Consider the following 19,089-nt stretch of genomic DNA (forward strand, 5'->3'; position numbering starts at 1 on the left):
CTAGGCTATTCAATGTCATGCTGAGGGCTCCAGACATGTTTCCAGGAGAAGGATCAGAGCCTAATAATTCAGCCAGGGAAATAGGCTGTGTGGCAAGATGCTGTTGGCATCACAGGTTAACAGGCCACCATCAACAGACTTACCTGGAATCCCAGCGGTCTGTTTTAGAGTCAAATTTGTACGTGGGGATGAATTTAATCTCTCCCTCTGTGAAGTCAGCAAAAGCTTTCTTATGAGTCCGCTGAATATTCAACTAGAGGCAAAAAGGAACAGCCTATCAGCACAACAGCAAAGTCTTCACAACTCTGCAGAGCAGAGTTATAGGCAGGGCCCTTTTACTCCACAGCCATGGACTCTGTCACAGAACCCACCCCTTCTGACAGAACCATGCCCCAAGACAGACACTTTCATTACAAAACAGACCTGCTCTGGGTGCAAAGAAAACCTTCGAAAGACAGGTGCAAACTGACATAATGCTGCCTGCCTGAGTCTGTAGACAGCATGAACCAATAGCCAAGAGAGATAAGAACTGCTCCGTTCATCTCAACCAAGTGTTAACTTTGAAACCTAATGATGACAGTTAAGCAACTCCATTGCTAACTACTTCACTGGTGATCATTTTAGCAGACCCTACAGCTGGTGAACTTGGCCGACAACGCCAAACCAGCTCTCGTAAGTCTCCTACCCAGTTGCAAAAGCTCCTAAGTTCACCTAACAGCATCAAAAATACAGTTTGTTATTTTCAATACAAAATTCTGTGGCATCCTGGAAATTACAAAGTAAGAGGCAGCATGAAGTCAATTTACTACCACCATAAATGCTCCGAGGAACACTGCACTGAGCGTATTGTTCCTTTCGAGTTTCACTGGATAACCTCCCCTTTTTTAAATGTATCTAACGCTGCCCCGGAATTTCCAATGTGCTGCAGGGACATACTGCACAGAACTCAGGTCCAGCTTTCTGAGGAGTACACAAGGCCTCAGTTACAGGCAGGAAACCCCAGCGCTCCTGCAACACACTTTCCAGGGTCCCTCCGAGCTGTGACTGACCTCTGTCATTGTTCCTCCTCTGTCCTCAAGAGCTGGTGAGAGGAGTTGTTGAGCATGCAGGGTGTATCTCTTAGCTTTAATATACATTCCTACAGCCTAATCATCACATCCTTCGGCCAGAGACACTTTTTAATATTTTTAATGGGAACTAAAACGGCAAGAAACAAAAACACCCTAGAGCCATGTCTAGATCTCATCACCACAGAGCACATGCCAGACCTCCCAAGCGCAGGGATATACTAAAACAGGATGACCCAATATCCACATGGCTGAAGTTCACTCACCTGGTCATATGTCAACAGCTTCTGAAGCTCATTCTTACTGATCAGAGTTTTCACCTCACTGGCATCAGGGAGGCACAACCTGTAGTTTAGGTCTCCCAGCCAGATGACAACACTACACACAAAGGCAAACATGGAAAAGAAAAGAAAAGTTCATATCAGAACTCCCTTGGGAGAGAGAGAGATGGGGATGTCAGGTTGAAAAGGGGGTCTCTCGGGATAGCTAGAGCACAACAGAACAGATAAGAGAATCAAAATATGATAGCAGCTGCCACTCCTGTAAGTGTCTACAGAGATAGCATCCCAAAGGTGGGTGATCTATATGGAATCGAGCAGTTAGTTAGCTAACAACTCAGAGATTCCAAGGACAGAAGGGCCATCCAGTCTGACCCCCTGGACAGCACAGGCCAGAGAACTGCCTCACAATAATTTTTGTGCGAACTAGAGCAGATCTTTTAGAAAAACAGCCAATCCTGATTTTAAAATGCCAGTGATGGAGAATCCACCACGATCCTCGGTAAGGGCTGCTGACGTTTTCCTCAGCCTGAAAACAATGTGGAAAAACCCACCAATGTTTTCATGAAATGAAACAAATAAGAGGTACAACACAATTCACTGCACAGTGGCATTTATCCCTCCAACCCACAAGGCGCACACATCACCCACAAGGAAAAGCTTGCACTTCTGTAAGGCATGCATAAGAACAGTTAGGCCTTTTGCTTCTGCCCTTGGATCCCATACAAGTCTACCAGTTTGTTTGCTTTTCCAGTACCTAGTACATTACTGAGATCTGACCAACCCAATGCACCTATGCTGAGCACACAGACTGATGCTGAGCTGGTAGGACGCATATGCAGGTCTCTTAAAAATCCACAAAGAACTAAATGCAGTTGTCCTCTCTCATTGTTCCACCTGCTAATCACGCCCCTCTCTTCAATCACCACACCAATGACTCCTCCTGTTCCCCTTTCAGGCTTTCAGACAGTCCTATAGCATTCTCATCACTTCCCAACAGGTATAACAGAAACTTTGACACACTCATAATTTTCTTAGCCTTTTTATAGTTACAGATTGAAATCTGAGCCCATTTCTAGATTCAAAAACCTTGCAGACTGTGTGAGCTGTTCATGTAAATCCTTCCAAGTAACAAGAGCTCAAAAATGAACAAACCAGAAAAACCTGGACTAAAATCCCCAGTTTGTCTGTTGTTCTAGAAACGCCCCAGGTTTTCCACAACTATGTAATAATCAGCCTTTGAGTCAAGAGTGCCAGTTGCTGAGATGAGCACATTACAGACTTCTTGCAAAGGAAGGGTACTAGAGACAGGCTGGCCCTGTGAGCCACTACAAGAACGCTGCCCACTAGTGCAATCACTGGTTCAACTGCACCAACAGGAGTGTTAGTGTAGACAAGGCTCTGGCATTCTCCTCACCTTGTCAATTAATCTGCAGGTTTGTCTACACTTGGGCTCTTGCTGGTAGCAATTTCTAGCTAAGATTCCCCAGACCTTGGAGAAGGAATGTGGAGTTGGAGACTCACTCGTGTTTCATGATGCTCAGCTGAGGCAGGCCCTGGTCAGGGGGCAGGAAGCTTAACCGGGCACAGATATCCTTGTAATCCTGGTTCCGCCGCTCAAAGTCCTCCACATGAGCAGCGAGGTGGGAATTGACAATGCAGAAAGTGGTGTTGTGGAATACAAACCTCACGGCCACACCGCCCTTGTTACCCTGGGGACAGAATTACCGGTGAGACTTTTACACAAACACATACAGAAGAGGTTGGGTAACAGATTGAACAGGAGAGAGCTGGGGAAAGGCACGGAGACAATTAAAACAAGAGGCATACTGACATGAAAAGCAGCAGCAGGGATGAGAGAGTAAAGCAAGACACTGTACCACAGACCACATTACACACAAACATACACCAGAATCAGCTATTCAGAGGCCATGCACCCACTGACCAAGAGCACTCACCATTTTCCCCATGATTCCAGTCCCCACAGTCTCTGCCATGATATCTGTGATATAACTCAGTTGATCCTTCCTGGCAAACACAACCAGCATCATCCCAACCAGACGGACCACCTGCACCTGCAAAATAAATAAAAATGCCATGAGTTTCCAGATCAGCCATAATGCAATCGCCAATTTCTCACCCCCTGTGCTTATACAGAAGTACAGAAAACTGGCGGTGGAGCTCACTGTTTAAATTCCCAACTCTGCATGAGTGGTTTCAATGTAGGAGAAACAGCCAGCAAGTGAAGCATCCACAGAGTCAGATATGCCTGACTTGCAGGCACCACAAAGCAGCATCTCTGGGATCCTACACACTGCCTGCCTCCCAGAGAGCATTTGCTCCTTCTGCAGGACAGAAGAAGGAAGGTCATTCTCCACTGTTCAACTCATCCTACAACCATTAACATGGCACCTGTGTGCACCATCTCTTGCTGAATGGATCCTGGCTCTGCCACGGTCTCTTCTGGGTGACTCTGGGCAAGTCACTTCACCTCCCAGTCCAGCATTTCCCCCATCTTCTAAATGGGGGTGTTACTTCCCCCAGCTCAGCAGGTTGTGAGGCATAACTGACCAGTGTGAAGTGCTTTGAAATGTTCACTAGAGAAGTGCAAAATGTTATTAATGTTAATGGGAAGGAAATCTCCACATCAAGAGGGTGCACAGAAATGCCCCATCAGCAGGCGTTACAATCCCTCACTGGAGGAGGAGCTAGAGACATTGTAATATTTTGCAAGATTCTGAACTCTGCATTTTTAACCATGAACCTTATCTATGATTTCAGTCACTTCCACCTTGCCTGCAGCTACCTCCCGTGTGATCAGCCTTATACATGTGATGGAGATCACGGTTTTAAAATGTAAATAACGCAAGATGGGGGAGACCAGGCCTCCTTTATCAATTCCCCAAGTGCTCAACTTGCCTGCTTTCAGCACCTGTAACTTGTGTCACTGGGCTCTACATAAAATAGTAGTGCATGGAAGTCACAGCAAAACATAGTGGGGCAGGAGGAAGGGGAAATTAACTGATGTCTTAAGACAGAGCCACCTGCCAGAAGGCCTGCTATGCCAGCAAGAAAAGCTGTAGTGACTCAGTCCTGACACGTCAGGAAGGAGCCAGCTAGCAACATTTCAACTAAAGTTACTCTTTCCCAAGGCAGTCTCCTAGCTAACTTCCCCTATACAAGCAATGCTGTTCCTCCAAGGAAAAGCTATTCACTTGGCTCCTTAGAACAAGACACACCCGGTTTTTATAGCTACAGCACTACCAGAACAAGGCAAAAATGGAATTTGACCCGCCTCTGCCTTGTATTGCCTGCCTGTAGGAGGGTGCATATCTCACATTGAGTACATGTCCTGTCAGCTCTCTGGAGACATTTTTTGGTAGTTGTTGCCCCACTCATGAGGCACCAACCAAACAGCCAGGGAGGTGTTATTGGAGGATTTTTCGGCCCTACAACTATCTCCAGATTTATTCTAGTCCCACAGTGACTCTCCCTGCCCCAGAAACTATTCCATTAGCAGTGTCAGGTACACATCCATGGGGACTCTGCTCTTGGCCATTTTGGTTGGGTGACATATGGACGATCTAAGTTGGGAAAGTGTGAGCTTCATTCCTGCCCCCATTCCCAGTCCCACCAACTTGGATGCCAGAGGAGATGGTTGAGTAGGACTCACTTTCTTATACTTCGCCTTGGGGTGCAAGGCCTTCTCCACAGCAGCCAGCCACTCTTGCTCCTTCATTGAGTCAAAGTAGAAAAAAGCCTCTGTGCTGAGGTCCAACTCCTGGAACCTAAAACCAAGTCTATTTAGGATACTACCCCTCTCCCCCAAAACCAGTCTCCCCTCTGCACCCCCATCAGAAGATGGCACTGCAGGAGGCCCAGTCTGAATCTCTCTGTGGTCATTCATCCTGGAGGAAGGTCAACTAGGCCTAGCTCAAACGAAGGCACCCTGGCTCTCTTGCAGTGTCTTACAGGCCTTTTCCAGAGATCATTTCCCTGAGGGGCATTAGTCTGGCCTGCTTTGCTAATGCCAAGGATGAGCTGGGTCTCAGCTGGTGCCTCACTGTAGGAAAGCTGCTCTGTTAGCTCAAGAAATCTACTTGACTTTTGGCTGCTTCTTTGCATCGTTCTGACTACTCCATCCCTGTGAAAGAGATTCCCCTCCCTTCCGAGGCCCAGGGTACATGCTAGGCACCAGTGTAAAGTTTGGAGTTCACTAGAAAGCCTGGGAATGTGAAATAAATAAAATCCACCAGTGTCCAAGGGACGGGAGCAAGACCAAAGACGTGTATGTGTAAGTGAACAGGAGTTCACGCCTCACCCAATACAGTAGACATCTGGGGGGTCTGAGTCACAGACTAGCCAGGGTTCCAATCCACTGTCCGGAGACTGGCCGTTCACATTCCACGTTCCCACAAAAAACCTGCAATACACACAAGAGCAGCCATGCTGCTGGGGCAGGGCTTTACTGAATAGGTCCAGACTCTCTAATGCACACATCATCAAGACAGGGAGTGTCTGAATTGCATGACAGTCCTGTGTAAAAAGGCCCATAAACTAGCTAAGGAGTGTGAACTACACGTAACATGAAGAGCTCTATCCAAGACTGCAAAACACAGAGAATTCTGCGCATGCCACATTTCTAATGTACTAGGGATGTCACAGAGCTCTGCAAAGCAAGGGACACCTCACTGGGGGCCTAGCTACATGACACACACCATGCTTTCTGCATGCTGAAAGTGAATTCTATGTTGGCAAAAAGGCACCAGATTGGCAACCATGAAGCCCTTTGTATTCATAGGACAATGCAGCATGGGCAACAGCAGTGCAAGCTCCCGTTACTGCACCTCTGCCAACATGCCTCAGTTCTGCTTTGGGGAGTTCAACCCCCAGCCCCTGGGGTGAGATTACCCATAAGGTCACCGGGAAGTGCCAATATGATGGCTGTAGGGTTGTATTGTGGCCACCTACGAACTGGACTGAAACCCCACTACTTGTTTCACATAGGCCATCCATCAGCAGGAGCTGATTTTGAGACCTGGGCTGGGTTCAAGGCAGTAGCCCACAGAAGCTGGGAAAATCTCTGCTTCTTACTACCCCTACATACACTGTGCCTCGTGGCTATGGCTCTGGGGGCAGCGCTGACCTGAAGCTCTGGATGTTGACGTATTCCTTCTCTCTTTTGGCAAGCAAGTGTTTGATGAGACCCTCTCTTTGCCCAGACTGTGTGTTGGGCACAAACAGCTTGCGCATGGTGTTGGTTACTTTTGGCTGGTCTCTGGCCACACCTTCCCTCTCTCGATGAAACCTAGACAGGAGACAACCATAGACTTCAAACTGGGGTTACTGCCTAGGATACTGGAGGGTAAAGGCAACAGCTCTGGGATGCTACTTACTGCCTATTTTGCAGAGGAGGGGGGGGCGGGGGCTCCCGGCGAGATCCCATTTGCTGGTTTTGTAAGTTTCTTTTCTTCTCCAAACTTATGGCATTGAAATGATCTTCAAAGCCTAGAACCCCTGTAATGACAAAAGCCTGGCTGGTAATATTGAGGCCCAGGCGGATGTTCTTCAGAAAACAGCTTAACAAGAACCTAGAGGGGGCAACCTAACTCCAGGAGGGGGAAGAGAGAGCCCGACAGAAATGTCGGAGTGGCAAGGGGTAGCAGTGTTATACCAACCCTGATGGTGCCAAGAGGGTGAGGGGAAGAGATGCTGACAGAGGCGAGGGGGAGCAGAGAGTAAGGAGATGGACAGACCAAGGGGTGGAGAGACAATTATGAACCAAGAGGGACTTTGGCAGAGGGAGATACAGTATGTCAATAAGACATCAATCCATGGTAACACCACAGTAGGAGCAGGAGGTGGGATTTTTTGTGGCAGTTAGTGGGGGGTTGGGGGAAAAGCACTAACCAGGCTCCTACCTGACAGGATCAATGAAAATCAAAGCTCCTGCAGAGGCCATAGTTTTGTATGTATCTCACTCAACCATTCAAAACAAGGACTCTATGACTGTGCCCTGAACACAGGGTAGCGACTATGGAGGTGGGACTCACTCCAGTACCTGAAACAGATGACTGAGGAGGAGCTGGGAGGTTTTTCTCCACCTGATACCAGCTGGCTGGCTCCCTGTGCTCAGGAAGAGGCGCTTTCGATTGGGCTGGAGAAGGAAACATCGCTGTCAGAAACTGCTCTTGAGCCCCAGACACACACACATGGCTGTAAGTGTGGTTACCTTCTTGTACATTCAGCACTTCGGTGAGGAACCCCAGGCAGCGTTCCTCATCGGGGATCTCAAAGAGGCGCTCTGGTGTGCAGTCTCCCTGTATTCTGATCTTGCAGCCAGCTTCAGACATACAAAACACACACACCAAGACACACACAGGTTTGGCTTCTTGACCTTTAAACCCCTTCTGTGAACAAGCCACTAGCTGCCATTTGCTCCTCTGGGCTCATGATTGAATTCCTCATTTATCTGCTGTTATCTTGACATTTAGTCTATTTTAAAAAGTGAGTTTGAGGCAGTGTCGGGTCCTCCCTGTGCCCCCTGAGACTCCCACCAATTTGTGGGTGGTAGGGGGTTCCAGTGCCTTTTTCCTGATTTTTAAAACTACTTCTTTCCCCTGCTGCTGTGTGAAAGACACTCACAAATAACAGGGGAAGCTGCCTTCACAAAGGAAACAGTGACACTGCAAGCACCAAATGCAGTATCAAATGGGGACAGGAGAGATGCAGTATCAAATGGAGAGATGATATATTTGTTGAAGAAAGCTCTCATCATAACAGACTCACTGTTTGTCGCTATATCAATCAACAGCGTTTCTTCAGCCTCTGGGAAACAAGAGAGAAGGATCAGGAAAGTTCACCCTGTCCAGGAGCAGAGACTCAGTACATACAACACAAGCACAATGCCTGCCCTCAACACAAGGAGATCCCAGGCCCCAGCAAAGGAACAAACACCTTCCATGTCTCTCACCACTAGTAGTGGCACTACTGGAGAGAGTTACGACCCTTCAGGCTGGGCCAGACTGGACAGAGGTCCCCCTGCAAATGGGTCTCCAAATTCAGGGAAGTTATACAGCAGTGTGTTTAAAATGAAAGTACCAGCCTGCCAGTCCTGGAGACTGACTCCCCAAATGCAGCATGAGCAGTAACAGCAGTGCTAGCTCCCCACATACACAAGTCCACCACTGAGTCTCATGGCTTGTCTACATGGAGAAATTTACCAGCAGAAACATACCATAACTATACTGGTATAATGCCCCTTGTGAACACTTACTGCAGAAAAAGTGTTGTCTTCCCCCCACCCCCAAGAAGTGTCACAGGAAAATTATAAGGTATAGTTCTGCTGGTAAATTTCCTTATGTAGACAAGCCCTCAGTCCGTTCAGACCCAATTTCCCATACTATCTTTGGCCTCTGTGGAGCTGCCAGTAGAGAGGGCCATTTGATGCCATTCCAGGCAGTGGTTTTTGACACCAACACCGAGGCTCCCCAACCCACATTATGTCACAAAAGGGGACAAATAGCCACTGATTTTCAGTCATTACTGACTCGTGCTGGATATCGGGGTGCTCACAGCACAGGAAAAGGCAAGCACACGTGGTATGGGTTTTAACCAGGTCGCAACTTTATTAGTCAAATTACATAAGGTTCCCACTGGGGGACAGCCCAGGGCAGTCACTGCCACCCCATTGAGCCTTTGCCTCTTCTTGGGGGCTCCCAGCGTAGTGAGAGCCAATCATCACACTACGAGGGTCTCTGGGCACCTCCACTCACCCACTAGCAGCCCGCTCCCTTTCAGAGGTTGAAACAAGAGGGGACCTCAACCCCAGGCAGCACTGCAGTCAAGCACATTGAGATAGTTCCCTGGCCCCTACTGCCCACAGGGGGCTAGACATGATGCCCCCTCTCATAAGGAGATGCCCTCGGGATGCCCACTACGTTACCTGTTTGGATCTGGACTGTAAATTAGCGCGTTCCTGCACTGGGCACCTGCCAAATATGCAACAACTAAATGACCCTCACATAGGTCCAAACTGTGCCCTCTAGCTGCCCAACCCCAACCCCTAGATTTCACTGTGAGGAAAGTGAAAAAAGCCAGCCAGCCTTGGCAAATCTGGTGGCATGGGGAAAAATTCCTTCCCCACCCCAAAGCAGTGACTAACATAAGCCTGCAGATACATGGATAAGAGAGCGAGGGTGGGCTGACTGCTGGAAACCAGCACACAGGAAGCGGCTCTGAACACATAGCTCTTTCCATGGCTCCAAATCTTGTGCAAAATCCAGTGAGGTCTTGTCATAGAGTGGGAATTTTCTGTAATCTTTTGTATGAATACTGTGCCTCAGTTTCCCCTTTATGCGGCATTGTTCTCTAGGTGGGGGAAAAGAGCTGTTTGCTCTTTGAGGAGGCCCAGTGAGGCAAGTGTGACTGATGCCTAGCTATCTGGGGTTGGGGCCCCAAGTCCATGAAGACAATAGCAACGCCAAACACTGGGACATTTGGCACATAGCAACTAATGACCTTGGATGGCCCACCCCCCTACAGGAAGCCAGCCATGTTTGACCAGCTGGACAACAAAGGCCTGGGACTGGCCTGGGAACTTCAACAAGGAGGGACACAGCAGGAGCCAAGGGAGGGGACACGGCTTGGCTGGGGTCCTGGGCTAACCCGGACGGACAATGCTGTAACTTTCTTCTCTATATCCTTACCAAGGACTTTTTATGCTGTATTCCAGTTGACTAACAAACCCTTCAGTTTTTGATAACGCTGGCTGAATGTCCCTACAGATGCTGTTGGAGGTGTGTTGCTCCCTAAGATTGTACAGGGGTCTGCCTCAGTGGGACTCACTGAACGGAGCACACGATGGGAAGCAGGAGTGCTGAAGGACCAGAGAACCAGCCCAGGGAGGCGGTGAAGCTGCGGGGCTTACCCTCAAGGAAGTGTGAGACCCCTAGGGGGTTTCGCTCACTGATGGGGTCCTCCCAAAGGCTGTTCCAAAGCTGGGGTCATAGAATCGGACCTGTGGATCCGTGAAAAATCTTCTGGCCCCAAATCTCACGCCAAATCCCACAAGAACTCAAGCCTACCCTGAAAGTCCTGTGGGGGCTTGGAATCTCATGAGACCCAGCCTGTTCTGTGCTTTTTGCCCTCTTCCATCATGGGAGCCATCAAAACGCATCCCTGTAAGTGCTCCATATGCCATCCTTCATACTGATAGATGAACTAGCCAAGTATCCACACATCAACATTTATATTGAGATGGACCAAATGCCCACACCAGTTTGGGAGAAGAAAGAAGTAGGAACCTGTAATTGTAAGCTCTGACTTTTAGTTCCATGGGGAAGTCCCCATCTGTACAGCTAGGAAAAAAACAGCAGTGGATTTCTGGCTGAGGGGCAGGTGTGGGAGGGTCAGTACCTTGCACACATCTAAAACGGCTGTTGATGGGAATGTTATCCTGGTCAGATGGGTCCTTCTTCTGTGAATGGATAAGCAACCTGGAAACAGAGAGAAGCCTCATAACAGCACAAAACCTAAAAGATTCTAGAGCAAAAGGTGTTGCTGACCTCATGGCTGTATTTCTCCTGGAACCAAAGAGACCACAGGCCCTGCTCTCTATCTCTACGTTGCTGGGGACAGTGAGGAGGAGCATTTATCACATGACATACAGGGAGATGCATGCAAACATATGCATATGGAGGAACCGCTCCCAAAGATGCTCCCTGATCTGCACATGATAAAGGAAGCATGCTAAACTCCCTGGCCATGGGTCCACAGACCATACCAGAGGAGCTGGGGAGTTAACTGGGCACCCAGCACCAGGAAGCAGGGCCACTTTTGTCTGTTTAGAGCAGCAGGTCTCAAACTGTGGGTCGGGACCCCGTTTTAATGGGGTTGCCAGGACTGGCATTAGACTTGCTGAGGCCTGGGGCCAAAGCCAAAGCCTTGGGTGGCGGGGTTCAGGTTACAGGCCCTCCACCTGGGGTAGAAGCCCTTGGGCATCAGTTTTGGCCCCACCAACCTTAGGAATTGGCACTCCAGCCCTGGGCAGCGGAGCTCAGGCTTCAGAAGTCCCCTCCTCCTAGGGTAGTGTAGTAATTTTTGTTGTCAGAAGGGAGTCATGGTACAATGAAGTTTGAGAACCCCTGGTTTAGAGGACCACACGCCAAAGTGAGAGGGAAGACTCCAAGAGCAAATGTGCTGATGGTGGTGGAGGGGCTATTCCATTTCTCAGGCCTTTGCTACCCACAAAAGTTGTACAGCTTTAACTTTTCTAGTGGTACAACCCCTCTACTGTGGAAGCAGTTATATCAGCATAAAGGGCCTTTACACTGGTAAAGCTATTCCTGTATGGGAATAAGTTATGTGGACACAAGGTACCAGTATAACACTACGGTTGTATCCACACTAGCAGTTATAGTAGGATAATGACTTTAGTTTAAAAAAAAATCACTGTGTTAAGTGAACTAGTTAAATTGGCACAAAATCTGTTTGTAGAACAGGCCTCAGTGCTGCTCCATCTACTTGTATGCGGTGCAGGGAAGGATCTACCCTTAAGTCCTGCATGGAAATGGCCTTTCCTGGGAAGCTCCAATATAAGTTCCTATTTTCTCCTCTTTATGTTCCTCAAAGAAAAAAAATCAAAAAACCTTCAATCGCCTTTTCAGACACACGATTTTCTCTTTTCACATGGATTTTAATTTGGTTTCATGAATGTTAAAGCTTTAACTATTAATTGTAATAGGCTCACAACAATAGTTGTCAGTCTGACATTAAGAGTTCCACCTCAGCACTCAAGAGCATAGGGACGATCTGATTTTAATTCCAAATGCAAGACAGGAGTTCAGCTACCCAGAGCAAAGCATCCCCAAGAGTCTCTGCTAACTTTCCAGATAGTTGCCTACCCACTAACAGCAAGTAGGAAAAAAAAAATCCATCTGAATTTTCTTTTCTTTACTATAAAAAGATAAAAACCAAAGCAAATAATGAAATGTTTCCTGTAACCTCCAGTATGACATCACTCTGGGGAGTTCCCTGATGTACCTCATCTCCCAGAGAGCAACACTCCAGAAGACATCTCTTCAGCAAACAATGTTCACATAATGCTGCTGAGTCTATTCCACAAAGACAACACTGAACTAACCAATCACCCAGGCCCACACTGGAAGCAAGGGATACTAATGGAATCAGAGCAAGGGCAGAGCTGCTCAGACAGTAGAGAGGAACACTGCCCCACCAAAGCCTACTCACCCCCTACAATAGCATGGGACATGCCAACCCTCTCCCAATACACTAACCCCTGGTGGGACTCTCTACACAGCCGCCCCTGCCAACACAGCCCGGGTGAAGACTGAATAATTCATGCGCTTCACTCTGCCAATGTGCACCCCAAGGACGGGGGAATGAAAAGGCCGCGCCATGACTCCAATCTGTCAGTATGCCCCAAAGAGAGTCCCTGCCGCCTGCCAGCCTGGAGTCGCAGTCAACCCTACCCCTGTGAGCAAGAGTCACTGTGGGCAGGCAACGTCCCTGCGGAGCCGGGGCACCCGTGTGTGCTACTCACTCGCACTGCCCATGGCGTTGGGAGAGGCTCAGGACACAGGGCTCCCTCCGTCCTGCTTTCACCTCCACAGCATAGACACACAGCTAAGGAACTCAGCAATGCCACGGGCACTAGTGTCCAGCCAGCCAGCCCGCCCGCCCCTTCCCCCAGGGTCCCGCCAGCCAGCCAGCACCTTCCCTCGCGTCCTCCCCCCCAGACGCCGGGGTCCCCCCCGCCATCTCGCCCCTTCCCCCAGACGCCGGGGTCCCCCTCAGCCATCCCGCCCCCCAGACGCCGGGGTCCCCCAGCCAGCCCCTCCCCCCAGCCGCGGGAGTCGCCCTCAGCCATCCCGCCCCCCAGACGCCGGGGTCCCCTCGGGCTTCCCTTCCCGGCCGGCGGATACATCGAGGCTCCAGGCCGCGGGCGGCGGCTCCATGGGGAGCGGAGGGATCCGGACCAGACCACTCCCCGCGGCCCCGTCTCCCGGCGACTCACTCCCGAACCGAGCGCGCAGCGCCGGACAGAGCGGCGCCAGCCGGGCCCGCGGTGGCCGCTGCCCCCTGCCGGCCGGAGGAGCTCACCGCACCGCGCCGGCTCCTCCCGCCCTGCCCCGCCGCCCCAGTTTCAGTCAGCTCTGGGCCCGCAGCGCCGATGCCCTTTGGCATGGGGCGTCGCACGGGGGCTCAGAGCAGGGCGACCCAGCCACAGAGCTGCCGGGAACATGCCGGCTCACATCAGGGCAGCCCAGGCACAGTCCCGCTGGCTGAGACCCCAGGCCCAGGCTGCTGCCACCAGGCCGTCACCGCACCAGGACTGATTGCAAATGGAGGCTCTAGAACGCTTCCCAATGAGCCTGCTATGCCACCTAGAGCATGATAATGACGTGTGTCTCTGCGCTACACAAATGGGTGCGATCGCTGAGCGATTCCAGGGCAGTGCCTGTGAAATGCTGGGTTCCTACAGCAGGATTTATGAAGCTCGAAGTTGCTCCCCACCACCTCAGTTAAGCTATCTTTTGGGTTTCCATAGTTAATAGGCATAAAAAGCTTGGTAACCCTGCTCTGAAATGAGAACCAAATTGCAGATAGTATCAGAGGGGTAGCCGTGTTAGTCTGGATCTGTAAAAGCAGCAAAGAATCCTGTGGCACCTTACAGACTAACAGACGTTTTGCAGCATGAGCTTTCGTGGGTGAATACCCACTTCGTCGGATGCAAGTAGTGGAAATTTCCAGGGGCAGATATATATATGCAAGCAAATTGCAGATATTGGCTCAGCTGTTCAAACCCTAGACAGCCCTGGTGATGACTTGTGGAAATATTTTTTGTTATTACCAAATAAAAACACTGCTACATCCTATCCAAAGAGTCCTGACAAATTATTCCCTGGTTCAGTCACAAAATCATCTCTGTGTTATTCAAGTAAGTATGAAGGAGTGAAACTAGTTTTTATCATTGTAGGTTAAAGTGTTCCTGGAACCACCAACCCCCAAAGGTGTTGTTTTGGGGTTTTTTATGTGAGAAGATGTTAAAGGTGAAAGAATGGATAGGTATTTTAGGGAAGCTCTTCCTGGTGTTCAGACTTTGCAAACACATAGCAGCTTTGGCTGCTGCTTTTCCTGCTGTTGCATCAGCTCCTACTCTGTGATAGTTTCCTTTCCTTAAGCTGCAGCCAGTACTTCTCCCTCTCCATGTTGCCCCTATCTTTGTCACTGTGCCTAGGGGAGTGCTGTGCTGGGTTTGAGATGCAGATTTTTAACATGAGGTAGGTAGTTAACTATTGGAACAGCTTCCTGAGGGATTCTCCAAGCACTTGGAGAGTGACAATCTTTCCAAAACATGTACTCTAATACAACCACTAGTTGTGGGGGCTGATGGAGGAATTTCTATAGCCTGTGTTATGTAGAAGGACAAACTAGATGACTATAGTGGTCCCTCCTGGTATTAAAATTAATGAACCATCTTGGTCTGTTTCTGTAGCAATTTTGTAATGTGGCTGAAAACGTCAAATCTCCCACTGCAAAAAAATGGTTTAGAGGTTGGCTTATGCCCTGATTAACTCCCTTCCAAACCACTGCATTATTTGATTATTTGGGACCCTCACCACTCTAACTTTGGATAGTCTGCTGTGCAACACTGCTTTGAACACTGCTAAGCTCTTGGCCTCCTAATGTCTATCTCCTAATGCCACTGCCATTCCCTCGCTGAGTGCTCATTCCGGATGGAGCTGCATCCTGTATGTCCAGGGATCCTGATGACAGTTGCAAGGCACATTGTTTTAGGAAGATAAACTGGTGGGAAGCCCAGTGGTATCACACAAGTCGATGTGCTGGCAGAAGTGGACAGGCAGGAGGGCTGGCCTGAAATAAATCATCCCCATAACATTTGGATGAGTGGGACAGTTCCTGTCCCTTGTAGTTACATGGTCAATGGCTTGTGCCCATGAGGAAGTCATGGCTTGGTGGGACTGTGAGGTCACAAGAAGTTCCTCTTTCCCCTCTCCCCCACCCTCAGTCTGTTACTTATTGATGACTGGCAGGATACTGAGGTCACAGGTACTAGAGGCTGGCCCTTGCTCAAGAAGCAGAGCCATTGTTTGTGACTGGCCTCAAATTGTGAATCCAAACTCTGAAGCCATACTGAACAAACCCATATCACTGGCTTCTGATTACCGTGCCATCCACACCCAAACTGGTGGAGAAATGGCAGAGCCTTTCATTGCAACTTGACTCAGACCCATGAGGAAAATGATCAAACAGGGTCCTGACATGCAGCTTACTCAATAAAACAAGGTCCCGCAGTGACCAGTCAGTGAACAACCCCAACGGGACCGTGTTAGTGGCTGAAGATGTACAAATGCAGGAGATAGCTCTGTCACTGACAGCATGGGACAAATCACTGCAGCCCAGCAGGTCACATCCTGCAGCTAGGTGCCTGCTGATATTACACTGATCTGGGACATCCTGGTACACACACACACATCCTCGTGTTACATTACATGCACACGTGTGTGAACATCACTGCTAGGCTTTGAAGTTTTTCACTGTCCTGTTTGAAATGTTACAGTCTCTCTCTCTAAATTGTTGTGGAAAGTTAGTTATTTATGATTGCGAGAGTAAGGGGCTAATAGCATGGACTAGAGCCAGTTAGAGGATGTACCACAGGAGGGTGCTATGCATGCTGCTCAGTGCACCTGAATCCTGGCCTCATAGCATCCCTGTAAGTGCAGTCTTGGGCTCCCAGAAAAGCTCTGCCCCTCATATCTGTCCTGAGATACAGCATTGTGTATGTCTTCCAAACTGCTGCCGGTGCAAACACTGTCCAGGGCCACAGCACTCCCTGCTGTTTCCATCTTGGTCCTGTGACGTGGTGTACTAGGCCTTCTCTGCCCCTGCTGGAGGCGTCACTGCTCTGACACACCCACCCAAGGAGAATTGTCACATAGGAAAGAAGGGCAGTGAGTTCAGAACTCCAAGCTCTGGTACTGGCAGAACTAGCAAGACTTGGTCCTCTGGTGGCTGAAAGGGCTGGGAGGAGGCAGTAGCCAATCAGGACCCATCAGGCAAGATAAGAAGGCTTGCCTACTTCTTAAGGGAGAGGCTGGGTCACTGGGTGGTGGATGAGCAGATCAGCTCCCTGGTCTTACCCCAAAAGCAACTGCATCAGGGCCTCAAAATCCAATAGCACCTTTGATTTAGGCCAGGTCCCCACAAACCTTTGCTAACGCACCCCAATCCCGACTTACAGCTCCTTTCATGGGGCCTCACAAATGTCTCCCAGTGCCTCTGACTCCCAGCCTGCTGTGCTCTCCCTGCCACTGGGTCTTTTTTTGTGCCTCTTAATTACTCAAAGTCCATTGTCTCTGCCTGAAGAGCCAGGAAGTCTTTCTGGGGTGCAAATTCTGTTGAATAGTCTTCTCCCCCACTCATTTAGTTTGATGGCTTTGTTTACCTTATACGTAAACACATTTTAATTGTTCTTTGCCTGTAACCAAGCCTGTCAGACAGGTAAATACACATTAATTTGTCTAGAGAAGGCTAGTTTTATTAAGAACATATTTCCAGCACACATCTATAACTCATGCACAACCCATACGTACATCATGCAATGATTTGGGGATCAGTGTGTCACCAATTTACATATCATACCTTACATGACACCTTTGGGATATATTTATGATAAGAGTGTGTTGAGGCAATGAATGTATAAGGTTGAGGTGTTACAGTATGGGGAACACTCTGCAAATTGGCATTGAGGAGTTCCTGGGGTCACAGAAGCCCAAGGATTAAGCAATTCCAGCTGGTTTGTCTCCTGCACTACTGGAGAATCCAGCATCAAGAAACAGAGCAGATGCCATGCTGCTGCATAGGCCTCGGGCATTTCTTGGTACCAGGGGCACTGGAACTAGGGGTGCAGCAGCACCCCCGGCTTGAAGTGGTTTTCCAGATATCCTGGGCTTACAGGTTTGTTTAATAGCTTTCAGCACCCCCACTATACAAATTGTTCCAATGCCACTGCCTGGTACTGAGAGGTTTCCCTGCTGCTGCTGTTGTATCATTGAAGGGATCGGTACCACAGCAGAGGTCAGCCTTAATGGCCCAGGCACCAGTACCAGGTCGGTAACCCTTGACTAGGGTTCTGGGCAGCGTCTCTGCACAGGGGATGCTTTTACTTGTGTTCCTGCTTGTTTAATGGACAGTACAAGGGACCTTGACCTCCTAGAGTGGCTTGGCTCCTTTGAGGAATGTGGTCTGTGTTTCTTTCTCTGCACTGGACAAGGGGCTCAGTGCTGACTCTCTGCAATGTCTGGAGGGGCACTCCTAACTGAGCTAGAAGTACTCAGTACCTTCCCCAAGCAGGAAGGTGTGATGCTGGCAGACCAACTGCCAGCTCAGGCCAAAGCCCCAGGCCAACTCACTTGAGTATTAATATAGGTCAAAGTAATTGTTAAATGTATAAGGGTGTAGTAGTTGGTGTTTAAACTTCATGAAAACAAATGGGATGTTACTTGCATTCTTTTTACTTATCCATATCCTGTTATAATGTAGTAGCAAACATTTAGGTTGTGTATACCCCTGTAACTAAACAGCCCATCAAACAGGAAGAGGCCTTGTGGCATAGGTGCTGACTCCATGGGTGCTGTGGAGCTGCAGCACCAATGGGGAAAAATTAGCGGGTGCTCCTCACCCACCAGCAGCCACGCTCCCCCCACCCCCTCCTCGCCTCATCCCCTGAGCGCACTGCATTCCCGCTCCTCCTCCTCCACCGCCTAACAGCTATTTGGCGGTGCTTAGGACTTTCCAGGAGGGAGGGGGAAGTGGCATGCTCCATGGAAGAGGCGTGGTAGGGACGGGGACTTGGGGGAAATGGGTGGAACTGGGGCAGGGTGAGGGTGGGACAGGGATGGGGCCATGGGGGTGGGAGGGTCGAGCACCCACAGGGCAGAGGGGAAGTGTGCACCTATGCCTTGTGAAATGCAAATGAAGAACAGAAAAGAGCTAATTTCAAAGCAAGTGGTCATTGTGTGTGATGATCGGAGGTTAAAGACTCAAAATGTGTTCCTCACTCTCTGTCAAAGGAAAAGCCCATGTGGGTAATGAGCCTGTCAGCTTGTTTTCTGTGAGAAGAAGCTAGAAGTATGAATTCAGGGATAGATCCTTCATCTCTGGACTGTTTGGACTTTTACAGGGGAAGTGTACCAAATGCAAAACTGACATCCCCAGAGACAATCTGGGAACCTTGAAAAGACTTTTTGGAAACTCTCAGTTTATTACATCGCTGCCACCATTTGGAATTACAGTGACTTACCTATACATATATTTTACCTGCTTTAACCTCTCACTCATTTCCTTTTCTTAGCTAATAAACCTTTAGTTAGTTTACTATAGAACTGGCTGTCAGCATTGTTTCTAGCGTAAGATCTAGAGTATCAATTGATCAAATGACTGGTCTCTTGGGACTGGGAACAACCTTATGTGGTGTGATTTTTGGTTTAAGTGACCTTTTATCAGTTCTCAACCTGTGGCATGCTTGCAGCCCAATCAGCACACAGCTGCAGCCAATGTGACATCCTCAGGGTCATACAGGTAGTATTAGATGTGGACCACATAACACATTTTGGACAGCATATGCGACTCACAATGGTAAATAGGTTGAAAACCACTGAGAGTCTCAGGGGACTGTCTGTGACTCCATGGCAAGGCTG

General features: G+C 49.1%; 1 protein-coding gene across 3 annotated transcripts in view; it reads right to left on the minus strand.

Moving 5' to 3' along the window:
• OCRL (OCRL inositol polyphosphate-5-phosphatase) overlaps positions 1-13,472 on the minus strand; it is a 31,287-nt gene extending 17,815 nt beyond the window's left edge. Inside the window, exons 1-14 of one of the 3 annotated variants that reach the window (XM_045029956.1) lie at positions 13,291-13,472; positions 12,909-12,979; positions 10,763-10,842; positions 8,135-8,173; positions 7,578-7,688; positions 7,407-7,502; positions 6,742-6,862; positions 6,492-6,653; positions 5,667-5,768; positions 5,019-5,133; positions 3,304-3,420; positions 2,870-3,057; positions 1,334-1,445; positions 144-253 (exon numbers count right to left, since the gene is read on the minus strand). In XM_045029956.1, coding sequence (XP_044885891.1) covers positions 144-253; positions 1,334-1,445; positions 2,870-3,057; positions 3,304-3,420; positions 5,019-5,133; positions 5,667-5,768; positions 6,492-6,653; positions 6,742-6,862; positions 7,407-7,502; positions 7,578-7,688; positions 8,135-8,173; positions 10,763-10,842; positions 12,909-12,979; positions 13,291-13,323 — 1,457 coding nt within the window. In that variant the 5' untranslated portion in view covers positions 13,324-13,472. The remainder of the gene's footprint in view (positions 1-143; positions 254-1,333; positions 1,446-2,869; positions 3,058-3,303; positions 3,421-5,018; positions 5,134-5,666; positions 5,769-6,491; positions 6,654-6,741; positions 6,863-7,406; positions 7,503-7,577; positions 7,689-8,134; positions 8,174-10,762; positions 10,843-12,908; positions 12,980-13,290) is intronic. The other 2 variants (XM_045029957.1, XM_045029958.1) reach the window with 2 other exon arrangements.
• Positions 13,473-19,089: the final 5,617 nt, after the last annotated feature.

Source organism: Mauremys mutica, chromosome 9 (genome assembly GCF_020497125.1).
Source record: "Mauremys mutica isolate MM-2020 ecotype Southern chromosome 9, ASM2049712v1, whole genome shotgun sequence".
Taxonomy (NCBI): domain Eukaryota; kingdom Metazoa; phylum Chordata; order Testudines; family Geoemydidae; genus Mauremys; species Mauremys mutica.